This window comes from Ranitomeya imitator, chromosome 4 (genome assembly GCF_032444005.1).
Source record: "Ranitomeya imitator isolate aRanImi1 chromosome 4, aRanImi1.pri, whole genome shotgun sequence".
NCBI classification, from domain to species: Eukaryota; Metazoa; Chordata; class Amphibia; order Anura; family Dendrobatidae; genus Ranitomeya; species Ranitomeya imitator.
Window position 1 is genome coordinate 42915915 of NC_091285.1, and position 18792 is coordinate 42934706.

The 18792-nt window shown below is 45.4% G+C and overlaps 1 protein-coding gene across 2 annotated transcripts in view; it reads left to right on the forward strand.

Annotated features, from left to right (window-relative positions):
- Positions 1-18792, forward strand: part of TBC1D9B (TBC1 domain family member 9B) — a 77065-nt gene that overhangs the window by 25854 nt on the left and 32419 nt on the right. For both annotated transcript variants that reach the window (XM_069763599.1, XM_069763600.1), the window contains exons 5-11: positions 7286-7544; positions 7633-7840; positions 10255-10485; positions 12490-12633; positions 14062-14212; positions 16775-16989; positions 17116-17233. In XM_069763599.1, coding sequence (XP_069619700.1) covers positions 7286-7544; positions 7633-7840; positions 10255-10485; positions 12490-12633; positions 14062-14212; positions 16775-16989; positions 17116-17233 — 1326 coding nt within the window. The remainder of the gene's footprint in view (positions 1-7285; positions 7545-7632; positions 7841-10254; positions 10486-12489; positions 12634-14061; positions 14213-16774; positions 16990-17115; positions 17234-18792) is intronic.

Consider the following 18792-nt stretch of genomic DNA (forward strand, 5'->3'; position numbering starts at 1 on the left):
CCCTGCAGTATACACCCTCCTCCTGGCTCTCGGCTCCTCCCCTGCAGTATACACCCTCCTCCTGGCTCTCGGCTCCTCCCCTGCAGTATACACCCTCCTGCTGGCTCTCGGCTCCTCCCCTGCAGTATACACCCTCCTGCTGGCTCTCGGCTCCTCCTCTGCAGTATACACCCTCCTGCTGGCTCTCGGCTCCTCCCCTGCAGTATACACCCTCCTGCTGGCTCTCGGCTCCTCCCCTGCAGTATACACCCTCCTCCTGGCTCTCGGCTCCTCCCCTGCAGTATACACCCTCCTGCTGGCTCTCGGCTCCTCCCCTGCAGTATACACCCTCCTGCCGGCTCTCGGCTCCTCCCCTGCAGTATACACCCTCCTGCTGGCTCTCGGCTCCTCCCCTGCAGTATACACCCTCCTGCTGGCTCTCGGCTCCTCCCCTGCAGTATACACCCTCCTGCCGGCTCTCGGCTCCTCCCCTGCAGTATACACCCTCCTGCCGGCTCTCGGCTCCTCCCCTGCAGTATACACCCCCCTGCTGGCTCTCGGCTCCTCCCCTGCAGTGTACACCCTCCTGCTGGCTCTCAGCTAACCAGTTCTTGCTTAGTGTCTGTAGGAGGCACACGGGTCTGGTTCAGACCCCAACGTTTTTATTTTATTTTTTACTTTTCTGTAAATTTTTATTTTTTAATTAACGGAGTGAAGGGGGCGACTGTTCCTTGCAAGGTTCCGATCTCCCCCGAACCATCAACAGGCGAGCACGGCGAGTATACCTCCCCGTACCTTCTCCTGCGACGTGGGAAGCCATGCCTGAGCTCTCTTCAGGGGCGACGGTTCCTTCACGGTCCCGATCTCCCCACACCAGCAGCAGGCGACCACATGGAGTGTTGCCTCCATGTATCCTCTCCTGGAGCCAGGCCTAATGCCGGACAACTGGCCCTGTCCAACCGGACTGAACTCCGTGGCTGTACAGAGGCCCCTCTCTATGGCGTCCGAGCAGCCCCCACTGTCCCACCACTGTGAAAGCGGATGGCACAAGGAGACGGTTCCTCTCCACCTCCCTAACAAACGGATGATGGATTGAGGCTTATCCCTGCACCGTCCACGCTGCACAGAACAGCGCTGAAACCCACATCTGCGACGGCTCCATGCCGGGACACGCACCGATGGTGAGTGGATCCATCTTCAGAGGATATCCAGACAGTCAGTCTCAGCCACTTTCCTGTGGCCCACCTCTGAGGTAACGCTCCGGCCGGATGCAAAAATTTAGCCCCCGGCATCGGCCGATGTGTAGGCCGCATCCTGGAAGTCTTGCCTGGAACGCCCCGCTGGTGACGCCCGCCGGCTACAGAAATTAAGGCCCCGGCTTGGGCCTATTCAACATTGTGTCCGTGGTTCCGCCCCCCGAATTGGCGCTTCTCGCTCTCTGCGAGATTTTATCAACTCTGCAACTCCCGGTGGCCATCTTGGTCCACCCGGCCAGCTCACACTGGGGTGACAGTATTTTTGCATTAAATATCAGTACCTGGGTAAGGAAGTACCTGGTCTTAAAGGCACACGACCAGTAGTCCCTGGTCTTAAAGGCACACGACCAGTAGTCCCTGGTCTTAAAGGCACACAACCAGTATTCCCTGGTCTTAAAAGCATATGACAAGTATTCCTTGATCTTTTAAAGCGCATGTCCAGTATTCCCTGGTCTTAAAGGCGAATGACCAGTATTCCCTGGTCTTAAAAGCGTATGACCAATATTCCCTGGTCTTAAAGGCACATGACCAGTATTCTCTGTTCTTAAAGGCGCCTGGTCTTAAGGGTGCATGACCAGTATTCCCTGGTCTTAAAGGCATATGACCAGTATTCCCTGGTCTTAAAGGCGCATGACCAGTATTCCCTGGTCGTAAGGGCGCATGATCAATCCGAGGAGCCCTCCGCCGCCGACCCCAGCTTATCCTCTAGTTCCCCTCAGTGGACTTCGTCACTGACCGCAAACCATGGTTCTCTGACCAAGAGATTGAATCCCTCTGTGTACCCTCTGTGGCTCGGAGTGCTCGCAGGACCGATATACATGGTCCTTATCCTACATGGGAGCCGTCGGCTAGCAGGGGCCGCAAGTATTCTAGAAACATACAGGTGTCTAGAAACATACAGGCATCTAGAAAACGTAAGTTTTCGTTTCCTGCTCCCTCACCAATGATTTGATGACAACAAGGCTCTGAATATGGATTGGATATTGCCTGAACTTGCCAGAGCTTCAGAGAAGAGTAACCAATCTCGGTACATTGACGAAGACTCTGGTTCTGCTCTAGACTACGCAGTGTCCCTCATAAGGTGACTAAACTCTCTCGTAGAGCATTTGCCATTCAGTTCGGATAAGCGATTCACTGGACAGAAGCCTCTACGTGGGATGCCATGCCTGGCCTGATTTTTAAGGGCGACGGGTCCTCTAAAGGGCACCGATCTCCCCACACCATCAACAGACGAGCACACGGAGTATCGCCTCCATGTTTCCTTTTCTGCATCCAGGTCTAACGCCAGACTACCTGTCCTGTCCATCCGGGGACCTGAACTCTGCGGATGTACAGAAGCACCCTTTTTAGTGTATGAGCACCCCCCTCTGCATCACCACTATTTAGCGGATGATGCAAGAAGGCAGACAATTCCTCTCCACTTCCCTGTTAAGAGGTTGATGGATCGAGGGTTCCTAATTTTTATCTCTGCACCGCCAAAAGAGAGCGGCGAGAGACTATGACCTGCTGGATGCAGCCGCACATTCTGCCACGGGGCAGATTAACCGGGTAGAATCTCCTGTGGTATGCCTACCAGTATCCCTACCCGAGGGGTCATCAATTAAAAATACCACGGACTGTCAGATAACAAATCTGGTTCGTTTCGCCTTGCGGCTTTGGGTTCAGCACTCTATCCTCCCTAGCCGCCGCATGGATTGCTAGAGCATTGGTCTCCTGGCGAGAGACCTTAACTACCGTATATACTCGAGTATAAGCCGAGATTTTCAGCCCATTTTTTTGGGCTGAAAGTCCCCCTCTCGGCTTATACTCGAGTCATATACCGGGAGGTCAGCAGGGGAGGGGGAGCGGGGGCTGTGTAATTATACTTACCTGCTGCGGCGCGGTCCCTGCAGTCCCTGGCTTCCCCGGCGCTGCAGATTCTTCCTGTACTGAGTGGTCACATGGCACCGCTCATTACAGAAATGAATAGGCGGCTCCACCTCCCATAGGGGAGGAGCCACATATTCATTGCTGTAAATGATCGGTAACTGTGACCGCTCAATTACAGGAAGAAGCTGCAGCGCCGGGGAAGCCAGGTACTGCAGGGACCGCGCCAGGAGCAGGTAAGTATACGGGGAGCGCAGCGCTGCGCTATATTTACCTGCTCCTCGCTCCGATGCGGCTCCGTCTGCAGCGTCCTCTGGCTGTGACGCTCAGGTCAGAGGGCGCGGTGATGTAGTCAGTGCGCGCCCTCTGCTGAGCGTCAGTGCTGGAGACGGAGCCGCACGAGGAGCAGGTAAATATTGAAAGCGCTGGCACCCTGAGCAAGAGAGGGGAGTATGTGTTTTGTTTTGTTTTTTTATTGCAGCACCAGCAGCATTCTATATGGCACAGCTTGATAAGGAGCATCAATGGGGCCATAATCAAAGGTGCAGAGCATATATATATATATATATATATATATATATATATATATATATATATATATATATATATATATATATATATATATATATATATATATATATATATATATATAGGGCACAGCTTTATAAGGAGCATCTATGGGGCCATAATCAACGTTGCAGAGCAATATATATATATGGCACAGCTTTCTATGGGGCCATAATGAACGGTATAGAGCATTCCATATGGCACAGCTTTATGTGGAGCATCTATGGGGCCATAATGAACGGTGCAGAGCATTGTATATAGCACAGTTGTATATGGAGCATCTATGGGGCAATAATGAATGGTATGGAGCATCTATTTTTATTTTTGAAATTTACCAGTAGCTGCTGCATTTCCTACCCTAGGCTTATACTCGAGTCATTAAGTTTTCCCAGTTTTTGTGGCAAAATTAGGGGGGTCGGCTTTTACTCGGGTCGGCTTATACTCGAGTATATACGGTACTTTGATTCACACCAGTAACAACTGGCCAACCAAATCTTTTGAGCGAGAGACTGACAAAGGATTGTATAAGGATTGTCCAGCACAGTCTAGATCTAACGGATCTTGGTTCCAAAAAGGGGAACGAAAAGTAAGACCGACCCTGGACCTCAAACTTCTAACAACCTTTGACATGGTCCTCCTTCTTCGGATGGAGTTCCTCCGCTCAGCCATTACTTCAACAGAAAAAGGTGCAGTTTCCGGCATCCATCGACATTCAGGATGCTTAACCTCTTCAAAAATTCCTTCGCCTTTCCATTCGTGAACAGCATTTTCAAGTCACAACCTTGTCCTTCGGCCTTGCTTCCGCACCCAGAGTGTTCACACGGGTCATGGCGGATGTCATGTTTCTCTTGCACCCTAGAGGCGTGCTCGTCCTGCCCTGTTTGGTCGACTGTCTAGCCGCCCTTCCAGGACTACTCTGAGTCGTCTATATCTCTTGCGATACCCTCTCACCTGGGCTGGCAGCTACACTTAGACAAGTTCTCCTCATTTCCAGCCCAGCGGATATCCTTTTTGAGGATGATCCTGCACACTTCCAGAAGGATGGTAATTCTCCCTCGAGACAGTCATGTCCCTTCAACAGGGAGCTCGCGCTAGGAGAGTTCTGAGGACTTGATTACTCACCCCCTCATTTCATTCAATTTGCTAGGAGAGTTCTGAGGAAAAAATGGTGACGACAATGGAAGTGGTTTCCTTCGCTCCGCTCATTTTCAGCAAGGCAAACAGACTTTCAGACGATAGTCTCTGAGCTCCTTCTTCATCCATGGCTTTTTTCTCCCAGTTCATTGGTGGTTAGTAACTACAAATGCAAGGCTTCTTCTCCCTATCATTGTTCTGGAGATCCGAACGGTAGTCCTACAGCAGGTCCACTGCCTTCTGGCGGGTCACCCTATCCGAATTCAGTTGGACAATGCCACGGCGATGCCATACGTCAATCATCTAGCAGGTACCCACGGTCAGGCGCCATGACCGAGGTACCTCATATTCTCTGGTGGGCCGAGATCTATCATTCGGTGATCTCGGCAGTATATATCCCAGAAGTAGAACTCTGGACGGCAAACAAATTCAGCCATCAGGGTTCCGCCTCAAGTCAGTGGGAACTTCACCCTGAAGTCTTCCACCAGATCTGCCTTCACTGGAGCTCTCCAGTTGTAGGTCGGATGACGTCCAGACTGAAGGCCAATGTACTCGAGTTCGTGGTTCGGCCTCGAGATCCAAGAGCCATCGCACTCCATGCTCTGTTTCTGCCGTGGTACCAGTTTCCATAACTCCCCTTCCACTACTTAAGAAAGCCTTTCGGAAGCAGAAAGGGGCCCCAGTGATCCTCAGAGAACCGCACTGACCACGTCCGTTTTTTTGTTTGCGGAGCTAGTATCTTCCCGCCTTGTCGCAGCAAAATTGCAAGTAGGGACTTTCTCACAGGGAGTTTTCACACGTAGTTCTTCCCTATCGCATACCGTTGGATCATTGGGACCTTATTAGTCCTAGGAGCCTTATAGTAGGCTCCTTTTCATCCGGGCAGACTTTACTATCAGGAAAAGTCGCCCCCTTTTTCCTCTGCGATATCCTCACTCTGATGAGTCTTCGGAGCTAACTGCTCTGCTCTTTCAGACTTTTTTTCCCTTATTACCTTCGAGCCAACGTTGTCCTTAGGCCATCCCCATCCCTTGTTACCAAGGTGGTACTGTATTATCACTGTTATGAGGGCATAGTTCTTCTCTCATCTCTTTTGGCACCAGTCCACAAAATGGAATGAATTCCCCATATTCTGGACGAAGTGAGTGCTCTCAGTAGGTACGTCTCGAGGACGGCGTCCTTCCGAAGGTTGGACGCTTTATTTGGGCTTCCTGACGGTAGAGGAAGGCTTCCTGACTTTTTCAGGAAGGGTTTAGCCGTTACATCGGCCATGATAACATGGTGAATTCGTTTCGCCATCCAGGAGTCCTTCCGGGCCAGATGTCAGCCTATCTCCCGATCTATCGAGGGTTCTAGGCACCAGGCGTCAGCAGGGCACGCCTGCAAGCTTGCGGATTCATCCAGTCCGCATTCATTCTTGAAGCACTATTATTCCCACACATCCACAGATGTGAGTCTGGGCAGGCGGACTCTGCAGGCCGCGGTGGCGCACTTGTAAGTAGCGGTTACACAAAGCCTGATCTATTGTTGTCCCCACCCAGGGACTGCTTTGGGACGTTCCACGGTCTGTGTCCCCCAATGAGGCGAAGGAGAAATAGGGATTTTTGTGTACTCACCGTAAAATCCTTTTCTCCGAGCCAATCATTGGGGGACACAGCTCCCACCCTGTTATTAGCTTATGCTTGTTTTTTATAATCTGACATGCTATACTCTCATATATAATATGACATGCTATACGCTCATATGTTGTTATTGATCTCCTACTGCTTTTGCACCGAACTGGTTAGCTGGGAGCCAGCAGGAGGGTGTATACTGCAGGGGAGGAGCTAACTTTCTTTGTATCACTTAGTGTCAGCCTTCTAGTGGCAGCAGCATACATCCACGGTCTGTGTCCCCCAATGATTGGCTCGGAGAAAAGGATTTTACGGTGAGTACTCAAAAATCCCTATATTGCAGCCATGGTGACCTCCAGCAGGAACCCAGTAACAAGCAGGACTGTTCATCTAAAGCAGCATTTAAGGGGTTAAAAGCAGCAGTTGGATCAAGCAGATTTCAGCTGGCATCTACCAGGTATGGTGCGTCCTCAGCTCCTGAGCCTGCTCCATACACCTGCACCCAGCGTGTGACATACATGTACTTCACAAGTGGGGAAGAGCTTATTAGGTTATACTCATTACTTCACTGAAGGTAAACTTCAGTACCAGACAGCCATTAGGCAAGGGTGGCGTTGCTTCTGGAATAAAGCAGCCATGTGTTTCTAATCTTGCAAATCTTTAAGGTCTGTGCTGTGCCCTCAGATTCTGCTCGACTGTTCCTGCAGATTTTGCATAAATTGAAAAAAACATCAGACAATAGTTCAGATAGCCCAAAGAGCAGGTTACTTGAAGATGGCAGCTAGCAGACCTCTGTCCCAATAACCTTAGTTATTGAAGGCTAGGAAGTTCTAGTAATTTGTTCTTTTCCGCATCCTTTACTCTTTGTAGTGACTTTGATCATCCAGTGGCTTGACGTGACTCAGCTCGAGAAGAACGCAACTCTCCTGTTCCCCGAATGCATCAAGGTCAGCACCCGTGACAATGAATATTTTTTCTCCATGTTCCTCAACATCAGCGAGACTTTCAAGCTGATGGAACAGCTCGCCAATATCGCTATGAGACAGCTTCTGGACAACGAGGGCTTCCTGGAAGATCGGAACCTGCCGAAACCTACACGTCCTCTCAAAAACATCTCTGCTCTGAAGAGGTGTGTGTTTTCTGTATATAGAAATTACCTCTTTGTACGTATGCTTTTTTTTACACATTTCTTGCATGTAACCCCCTTATCTTTTTAGAGACCTCGATGCTAGAGCAAAGAATGAGCAGTATCGCGCCACGTTTCGCCTTCCTAAGGACGAGAGGCTGGATGGACACACAGACTGCACACTGTGGACACCATTTGCCAAGATGCATATCCCTGGTCAAATGTTTGTTTCCAATAACTACATCTGCTTTGCCAGTAAGGAAGAGGAGGCTTGTCACCTAATAATACCCCTCCGGGAGGTGAGCACGAGGGTATGGGATCCTTGAGGGGTTGGTTTTAGATGTGGTGTTTGGTCGACAGCTAACCTACACCTCTATATAGCTGAAAGAACCACCTGCTAGTCTCCCGAGACGTCGCACTATGCTGTTGGCCAATTTCTCTATTGCTAATAACATTCTGTGTTATGCCTGCTTGCGGACCTGGAAGTTCAGAGCTCACTGATGATGCTTTTTGTCCCCTAACTTGTGTGTCATTGTATCTTACAGCCACTGAAATGTCAATGTGAGCTGTAATTACTCTTTAGAATGGGCTTAGATACCAGGGTAGCAGACTTTGGGGTGCAACATAGAGGGAAAAGTGATGACTTTGTAGTAAAATCAAATGCTGTTCACTGAGGGATCAAGGCAAGAATTGTGCTGTCATCTGTCTGCGCTGTGATGTCACCGCACACATGATTGCAGTATTGTGTTATCATTATGTACATTTTTCCTGTGCTATGATACTATGTGTACATTTTTTTTTTCTCTTCTGACATCACTGGCAAAGTTGTCTCTGTACTAAGACCTCACTATCTGCGTTCTGCTGCTAATGTGATGTCGCTATTTGTATGATTCTTCCATTTTTGCTTTGCAGCGTTATTAATTCCTGTGCTCAAACATTACTGTGTGCATTGTTTTTATGATGTGATGCGGCTTGTGCATTATCCTAGCATTATGACATCTCCTTGGATTATGCCCATATGTTAATACGTGTCAAGGATTTTCCAGCAGAATAATGTTGTCTGCGATTTTAATGTTCTGAACGCTGTAGTAGAAGGCTGTCATGGAGGAGTCGAGCTGCAAATTTTGCTGTTTGGCACCCCCATGATCTTATTGCTGTTTCTTTGGGGATTGATAACTTGATGTTTGTGAATGATGCATGCCTGCAGGATCAGACCATACAGTTTTGCTTTCAGCTTGTAACCATGGAGCTGCAACTGCATCAACCTGTTGCACATAGATCGTCATAGAAGCTGTATACATAAAACGGTAGTGTCAAAGATGACACCAGAGAGATCACACAGATCCCACCTCTGCCACAAATTTGTCAAAGATCGCAGTCAAGGTGATCGCACTAAAAACACCACGCTGTTATCGTTTTGTCAGGAAAACTACGCAATTACTGTTTCCACTAAAGCCGGTTATTGGAAAACTAGCAATGAGCATATGGTATATACACTTCCACCAACACACACGCACACACGGTACAGTCACTGCTAACTGCACAGTAACCCAAGAACTACTCGATACCAACACTGGCCGTTTTTTGCAGGCCGACCGGACTCCTGGTTTCTGGTAGCGTATGGCTTTCAGTAGTGTGGTTTACAGAACAAAAGGAACAGAACTATTACATTTTATATTTAATCCAGAAAGATGGGCAGTATTTATAAAGAATATACAAAATATTTTCGAAGGGGACAAACAATACAGCAAAATCAAATACATAAAATAAAAGGAGAAGCAAAGAAACTTACTACGTTGGTCACAGAGATGGCTTACCTTAGCAAAACAGTGCACTTCAATTGGAAATGTCCAGTGATATGTAGCTCTCTGCTGGAACACAGATCATAATTCGCCTTGTCCTTTTATCAGCACCTGAGTTACATGCACTCACATACCCCTGCTTTGATGACACACAACAGGGTTGGTCATGGGATGGATGGGGCTTTAGTTTTAAAAAATTATGACATTCCAACATTCACGATATGACCATCAAAGGAGTTCGATAACGCTGCCAAATTTTTTTTTTTTTTTTTTTTTTGGGGGGGGGGGGTTTAGGGGGCAGGGGGGGTTACCTTTTCATAAATAGGAAGCATGGCATGGCTGTTGTCAGAAATGTAGCCAATATTGATTTGGTGCTTTATAGGCATATTCTTTCTCAATTGGTCCTGAAGTTGAAAATGTATGTTCCATCAATATTGGATCTATACAAACCCCAATATTCATAACTTCCCACAGGCAGTGAACTACCTGGCTGCAGATGTAAGGTTTCTTCTCAACTCAGGATGTACTTCCTGAGAACAAAAGAGACTTCTGCACTTCTCCATGGATGCGTAAACACATGTGCCTTTATCTGCACTTCGGAAAAAGATTTTTCCTGTCTTGTACTCTGTAGGGAATCTTAATTAGTTTTGTCACTTTTCAGACATACATAATTTCCTCACTTCCCATATGTTAAACTGTAATTCTACTTCAAGGGGTGTAAGCTCTTTCTCCTTGAAATGTTGTGCTAGAGAAGAGAGAGGTGAAAGCCCCTTCACTGGAGTGTGTTATGGATTGTAATATTGTCTATGACAGGTAGTATTTTTTTTTTTTTTTTATAATGATCCAGTTGTAATGAAAGTACCACCATCTCAAAAGTAGTGCTTCTAATGAGCTGTTTGTCTGAACCGCAGGTTACCATAGTGGAGAAGGCTGATAGTTCCAGCGTGCTTCCCAGGCCGTTGTCCATCAGTACTAAAGGGAAAATGACTTTTCTGTTCGCCAACCTTAAAGACAGGAACTTTCTGGTTCAGCGCATCTCAGATTTCCTGCAGAAGACATCACTGCAAAGGGCAGGAGGAGACAGCGGTGGGGAGCAATGGACTGCCATGCGGAAAGGAAGCAGCGGGAATGGCGCATATGAGGTGCAAAAATCTCTGCTGCTTATTACTATTTAAAACTAAATCGCACAATGTTATTCTGCAATGAGGAGAACAAGGAACATGGGAAGGATCAAATGTACATAAATGAGCTACTATAGTGCTATCAAAGCAGCGATTTATCCAATAATTGATAGTCAGATCAGAGATGGTGCTCGACCAGACATCCATCAAGGTATATGAATCAAGAATTCTCTTTTAACCCCTTAATGACTGCTAATACGCCTTTTTATATCGGCAGTTAGGGGTACTTATTCCTCAGCTCCGCTTTTTAACAGCGCTGAGAAATAAGGTTATAGCGCCCTCCGGCGTCAGAAAATCTCCGGAGTCTCTGTTACCGGGGGAAAGCTGAGACTCCCCCCGGAGAACATGATTCGGGTCGGTTTTTACCGTCCCCAGTCTCATGCGCCTGCCGAGATCTGTCAGTCGGCACCCGGCAACAATAGGAGATTTTTCCTATTGGTTAATTTTGAGAACTGTGAAAGACCCCATCACAGTGATCAAAATAAAAAAAATAGTAAATCAAACCCCCCCTTTATCACCACCTAAGTTAGGTAAAAATAATAAAATTAAAAAAATGTATGGGGTTACGGTTGGGTGTGGGGGTTACGGTTGGGGTTACGGTTGGGGTTGGGATTAGAGCCAGGGGTAGGACTGTATTAGCAATGGAGTTAGAATTAGGGGGTTTCCACTGTTTAGGCACATCAGGGGGTCTCCAAACGTGACATGGCGTCCGCCATTGATTGAATTTTGGGTTCAAAAAGTCAAATGGTGCGCCCTCCCTTCTGAGGCCTGCCATGTGCCCAAACGGTGGCTTTCCCACATATACCGGGTATCTGTGTACTCAGGAGAAATTGCACAACAAATTTTTGTGGTCCATTTTGTCTTGTTACCCTTGTGAATATAAAGTTTGGGTCTAAAGTAAATTTTTTGCGAAAAAAAAGTAAAACGTTCATTTTTTCCTTCAACATTGCTCTAGTTCTCGTGAAGCACCTGAAGGGTTAATAAACTTCTTGAAAGTGGTTTTGAGCACCTTGAGGGGTGCAGTTTTAAGAATTGTCACTTTTGGGTATTTTCTGTCATATTGACCCACCAAAACTCACTTCAAATGTGAGTTGGACCCTAAAAAAATGGTTTTATAAATTTTGTTGAAAAAATGAGAAATCGCTGGTCACCTTTTAACACTTGTAACGTCCTAACAAAAAACAAAAAAAATCCAAAATTGTTCTGATCTAAAGTAGACTATTTTACGTGACATAACTCTCTGATTTAAGGGCACAAAAATTAAGTTTGAATATTGCAAATATTTTGCCAAATTCCTGTTGTTTTTCCTAACTAAATGCAAGTCATATCGAAGAAATTTTACCACTATCATAAAGTACAATATGTCACGAAAAAAGAATCTCAGAAACAGTGGGATCCATTAAAGCGTTCCACAGCTATAACCGCATAAAGTGACAGTGGTCAGAATTGTAGAAATTGGCCTGGTCATTAAGGACGAAATTGGCTCTGTCACTAAGGGGTTAATTCTGTGATATGTGGAGGAGGTTCGGGTACATAATAAATATAAGGTGGCAATAGCTAGATTATTATATATTGTGCCGAAACTAATCACCAGATACTGGATAAATGAAGATCCGCCGACGTTGAGGACGTTTTTCAGACAGTCTGACTCTATTGTGAATATGGAAAAAAAACATTTATGTTAAGTGAAAAGGCATAAGAACATATGAGACACTATAGACACCTTGGGTGGAGAGAAGATGACCCTGAACTTAGGTTACACCATGCATTATTCGCTACTCTTGTATGTAATAGGGGGGAGGGGAGGGATGAAGGGAATTTCTGAAACTAATGACCATTGTTAATGTTGTTCTCATTGCGATTTTTGTTTTATTGCTTTGTACCTTTAATTTGGTTAAATAAAAAAGTATCTGATTAAAAAATAAAAAAGGGGGTTAATTATTTTTTTACATGTTTTTCTATTAGGTGCCAAAGCTTGTTCCCAGTAGCCCAACTGATGATGGACCTGGAAATCCTCAGAAGACTAATAGTACAGATGCTCCTACAGCCTGTCATGGCCTCCTGAAACTCTTCCCCAGAGAAGTCACAGAAGAACTGGGTTCAAAATGGGTAATGGATACTCACTCTGTTATTGAGCTATAAGGCTATGTTCACACATAGCATCCTGTCCCTGCGGGTTCTCCCGCAGCGGATTTGATAAATCTGCAGGGCAAACCCGCTGCGGTTATCCCTGCAGATTTATCGCGGGATTTTACCCCTACTATTGATGCAGCAATATGCAGCATCGATAGTAATGTTAAAAATAATAAAATAATTATATACTCACCTTCTGACGTCCCAATCTCCTCGGCGCTGCAGGCGGCGGTCCGTTTCCAAAGATGCTGTGCGAGAAGGACCTTTGTGACGTCACGGTCATGTGACCGCGACGTCACCGCTGGTCCTGGTCGCATAGCAAACCTGAGACCGGTGCAGCGCTGAGACTTCAGAGGTGAGTATATCATGATTTTTTTATTTTAATTTTTTTTTTTTTTTTAACTCAAATATGGTTCCCGGAGCCTGGAGGAGAGTCTCCTCTCCTCCACCCCGGGTACCACCCGCACATTATCCGCTTACTTCCCGCATGGTGTGCAGAGCCCCATGCGGGAAGTAAGCGGATCAATGCATTTCTATGGGTGCAGAATCGCTGCGATTCTGCACAAAGAAGTGACATGCTGCGGGTTGTAAACCGCTGCGTTCCCGCACGGTTTTTCCCGCAGCATGTGCACAGCGGTTTGCGGTTTCCATAGGGTTTACATGTTACTGTAAACGCTATGGAAACTGCTGCGGACCCGCAGCTGCAAAATCGCCGCGGTTCCGCGGTAAAAACCGCAATGTGTGAACATAGCCTAAAGGACCTACAGTACTGATCAAAAGTTTGGACACACCTTCTCATTTAAAGATTTTTCTGTATTTTCATGACTATGAAAATTGTACATTCACACTGAAGGCATCCTCAATCATTATTTTTTTTTTTCACTGAAGTTTGTATATCCATTGACTACTAGTACTGGATTAGTTTATTATCCTATGACACTTGGATGGAAACTTTGAAGTACACTGTATGTCTTTTGTGCTTTATCTGTTTTATACCAGCCCTCATAGACTTTAATGGCAGAGTCTGGTCCACAAAACGTTTAATAATATCATATATCCTCTAAGTCTTGCAGATCCTGTTTTGAAATGGATTGCTGTATGGATCAGTGAAATTCTATGTGTACGTGTACTGGCTGAGAGCAGAACTGGCAGCAGCCGGATGGGTCACATGGATGTGTGAATGCAGCCTTACACAAACATTAGCATAATGACAGATTCATGGAATAGAGGAACAGCGTGCATACATGACCAAGCCATGATAATAATCCTGCCGCTGTGTTTCAGATGAGCCCTTATTGCTGCAATAGCAGAGATTGTAATATGACATACAGATAGTACAGAAATCTTTGCATTTTGCTTTTACAGTTTGTTAGTAAGACAAAGTATATTTTTTATTTTTTGTAGGCTAAAGAGAAAATGAAGGAAGAGTCCTGGAACATTCACTTCTTTGAGTATGGTCGTGGGATGTGCATGTATCGGACATCTAAGACCCGTGAACTGGTGCTGAAAGGCATCCCCGAGAACCTGCGAGGAGAGCTCTGGCTCTTGTTCTCAGGTCAGCTATAAGCCTTGTGTTTATTAGTTTTACTTAAATGCATCTTATTGGGGCAGAAAAAATACTTGCAATTGGACTTCATTTATAGTTTTGCACTGTTAATAATTTTGCTTTCTGTTAGCTGCAGAATGATTTATCTGAGAATCCGTCAGCTGAATAGAACGTTCTAACGGAGAGTCTGTATCTCTTCTATCTGTCTTTTTCTGAGCTGATGTATACCCACATCAAAGTCGACTATGCAGGAAAATAAAGCGCCTGCAGAAACAAAACAGTGCAAAACTCTGAACTAAACCGAATTGTAAACATTTATTTTTAGCCCCAAATACATGCATTTCACTGACACCCCTGTCCAGACCAAGGAGTGTGTCAGCAGAACCCCTTAACCAGATAGTATTGGTAACGATGACGGCTTATATTGGGCAGACACATTTACCTACCGTATTTTTCGGACTATAAGACGCACCGGACTATAAGGCTACTTTCACACATCAGGTTTTCAGTGTCAGGCTAAATCTGGTGAATGTTGGAAAAACTGGATCCGGCGCAGATTGTAAAAAACTGATATGACGGATCCGTTTTTTTGACGGATCCGGCTAGCCTATCAAGATTATTGGATTAAAAAAAAAAATTTGGAGCATTCTCAGTTTAAAAAAAACGGATCAGGCCGCCGGATCCGCCTTTTTCCGGCTCCCATAGGCTTCCATTCTAGCAAACAGCCGGAAGCGCCGGATCCGGTACTTCAGGCTTTTTTGCCGGAGACAAAAAACGTTGCTATGGACGTTTTTTCAAGAAACCGAAAGCAGCAGATTTGCGAAAACCGGACGAAACGCAATGTCATCCGGTGCAATCTGGCACTAATACAAGTCTATGGGAAAAAAACCTGATCCGGCGGCAACATTCGCCTGATCCGGTTTTTTGAAAATTGGCCAGATTTAGCCTGATGGCGAAAACCTGATGTGTGAAAGTATCCTTAGACGCACCCAGGTTTTAGAGGTGGAAAATAGGGAAAAAAATATTTGAAGCAAAAAAAGTGTATATTATACTATTACATATAACATTACATATGTTATTATGTTGGATGCTACGGGTAGAAGATGGTGCTTCGGGACCAGTGTGGTGTCTGTAAAGTACTATGTGAAGACGCTGGAGGGTGAGTATAAGAATGGGGGCACAGGGCTTATATTTAAAGCAGCACTCCAGCACTGAAAAATAACACTGGAGTGCTGCTTTAGGAAACCCATGGGAGAACTATAACTCCCAGCATGTCCTGCAGATCCGACGGCATGCTGGGAGTTATAGTTCACCACAGGAGTGGCAGAGTGCTTTATTGCGTGTTGTAAAGACTAACCTTTTAATTGTGCAAGCCAGCCACACTGTGGTGAGGTAAAAAGCTGGATCATCCCATGACTGCACACACAGTCCTCCCTCTTGCTGCCTCTCCACAGCACAGATAGATCAATGGCTGCACTCAGTTTTACTGTACTAAAGCAAGGAAATGTGCGATACATGAAATGTGAATAGCATAATGGCTTGTGAAATCTATGAAAAAACACATGAGATGCTTAGCACAAGATTTGGCCAAAAATTGTGAGCCCATCCACCAAACGTCAAGGTAATCTCAGATCGGATGGGTACCTGACCTGTCTGCCTAGTGTGAACACTTACCTATGGCTAATAACATGGTAAAGCCTGCATTTATAGGAAGGTCGGAACCAACTGTGTTTGGATGTAATGAAAATCACAGCATGGTGAAGAGCGGGGCGTTCAAGTCAGAAAAAATAGTACATAGTAAATATAGTCTTTTTTGGTTATGCACCAGTTCAGACTAGATTGCTGTTCAGTCAGTTTTCCTATATCTCCGCAGCACAGGTCATAAAAGGAAGCTTGCAGATTCTAGTGGGGAGTCTGAAGGACCTGTGATGGCATCAAGAAGAGGGAGAGCTCTGTGTTGTCATGTGATGCTCCAGCCCGCCCACTTCATGACATCACACAGGTCCTTATGCACTTGGCATCCAGCACAGGCAGGCAGAAGCTGTGCTGTCAGGTATGCAGCTGTCTCCTCGGCCCCCTGCTGCTGCTTCCTCCACTCCACACACAGATCTCCCCAGCTGCTGCAGGAATCCAGCACTGGGGAAACCATGTGTGTCCGCTGCTTAAGTGAAGGAATATTCACTTGCTGCTCCCCCTCACTGCTCAGCTGACGGGTGGGCAGGGAAGCGGCTAATGAATATTCACTGCACTTTAATCATCGGGACCATGTGGTTTCCCCAGCTGATTCCTGCAGTGGGCGGGGACATTTTTCTGCCTCCTGTGTGGGATACCAGTGCGATCCCACTCACTGCTGCCCCCTCCCCATGTTACATCCGTACCATAAGACGCACCCACACTTTCCTCCCAAATTTGGAGGAAACAAAGCGCGTCTTATGGTCGGAAAAATACGGTATGTATGTAGACCTGAGAAACAGTCTGACAACACTTCTGGAAAAACCAATGAGGCGTGTTTGTTTGCAGCCGCTGTGACCTTTTTTTCTTTTTTTTTCCTGCCCTGCCCTGTATGCATAGGTGCCTTAAATGAGATGACAACGCACCCTGGTTATTATGCCGACCTAGTAGAGAAATCCACTGGAAAATGTAACCTTGCAACAGATGAGATAGAACGTGACCTCCATCGTTCTATGCCGGAGCACCCTGCATTCCAGAATGAGCTCGGAATAGCTGCACTACGCCGCGTGCTGACCGCATATGCCTTTCGCAACCCTAATATTGGGTACTGCCAGGTAGGACTGCAATGCCAGCCCCCATGTGATGGAGGCGCAGACATTAATTTCGCCGTACCATATGGTACAATGTGTGATCATGTATTCGGGAAGCCTGCAGCTAACTATAGCCATTTCCTTCTGCAGGCGATGAATATAGTGACTTCTGTCCTACTTCTGTACTGCAATGAGGAAGAGGCATTTTGGCTGCTGGTGTCTTTGTGTGAGCGGATGCTTCCAGATTATTACAACACCCGGGTTGTCGGTAAGGGCGTAACAACAGCTGTGTCTTTTGAAATAATAAACTGTAAGATCCGTGAGGGAACCTGCATATATTATGTACTAGATGGCAGCCCGATTCTAAAGAATCGGGAGTCTAGAATCCATATATACTTTATTTATTCAAATGTAAGAATAATACAATTAATAAATAATAGTAAGAAAGAACAAAAAATGGCTGCACTCACCAGCTCTTGACAATTCTTGTTATTTAAGGTACAGTTACACAGGATCCATGAACATGCGTATGAGGGGAGGGATGAAAGACATCAGACGACAACTTTGCGTGTTGTGGCAAATGCCACAACAACGGTTCTTTGCTTAAGAACAATAATGTAAATAATAAATAATATGTATCAATAACTATGTATATTGGTATGTTCTATGACATTTTAAAATATTTCATTATTATGTGGAAAGGCTCTTAGTACCCATACTGGCGCATACTTGTGTGCCCATCAGGTATTTTCACAGTAATTTTACATCTGATGGGTTGGTGTGAAACGTTTTTAATCATCTCTTGGGCTTAGCTAAGCCTTCATTTTAAATAATTCTAATAGGTACAACAGAAATAAAAGCCTTTTTGTGTACCCAAATTTTTTGTGTTTATTTTTACAGAAGTGAAAAATTTAAGAAATCAACGTTCATAGTACACCGATGGGCTAATATAAGCATGCCCATCAACCACATCACGGTAGCCTTTGAACTGATGGGTCCTAACTAACTGATTCCTATTTCTTAATACTCAGACCTCTTTCACATCTGCATGTTTCTGATATTTGCAGAAGTAATGTTAAAAACAGTACAACTTCCACACTTGGCACCAAAGAACTGACCTACAACACACTTTCAGCAAGTGCCATGCAATGTAGATGAAGCTTGGAGTTAACTTGCAGTAAATGCAGCAAACGCGGCTTCGGCAATTGCATTAAATGCAGCCACAACAAAAACACTGGTAAGTGGAGATTTTGTGGCGAAAACAGCAGAAACCACATGTGCCACATGTGCCGCAAGTGAAGTACAAATTCCGTATACATTGCATGCAACTTACAGCAAGAGTGGCGTGGGTCAGCCCTTAGGCAGGAAGTGCAGAAATAGCCTTTTTTCCACCATAAATTCTCCAAATAGCAGAAAAATGTTGATGTGACAGCAAAATCTCTATTCTTTCCCTATCTATCTAAAAATGTACCTATCTATATATCTATTTCTATGTACAGAACACACCTGAAGATAGAGATGTGTGTGAACAGCCATCCCACCCGTCTCTTACCTGTTCACAAAAACCTCACCCTTTTTAAAAACAAAATGAAATCTCTCAGCAGCTATACTGCTGGAGCTTCAAATACAGGTTCCTATCACCAAATACTACAGGCATTTGAATGATACACATCTTACATCTTGTACTTAATGTGTGTTCTACTTACCTATAAAAATATGTATTGATATATCATATTTCTAAATTTATGTAGATATGATATAGAGTTATTAACCCTATATGCTAATGAGTACGTATGTTATATACGTATTTCCTACATAAGTACTTAA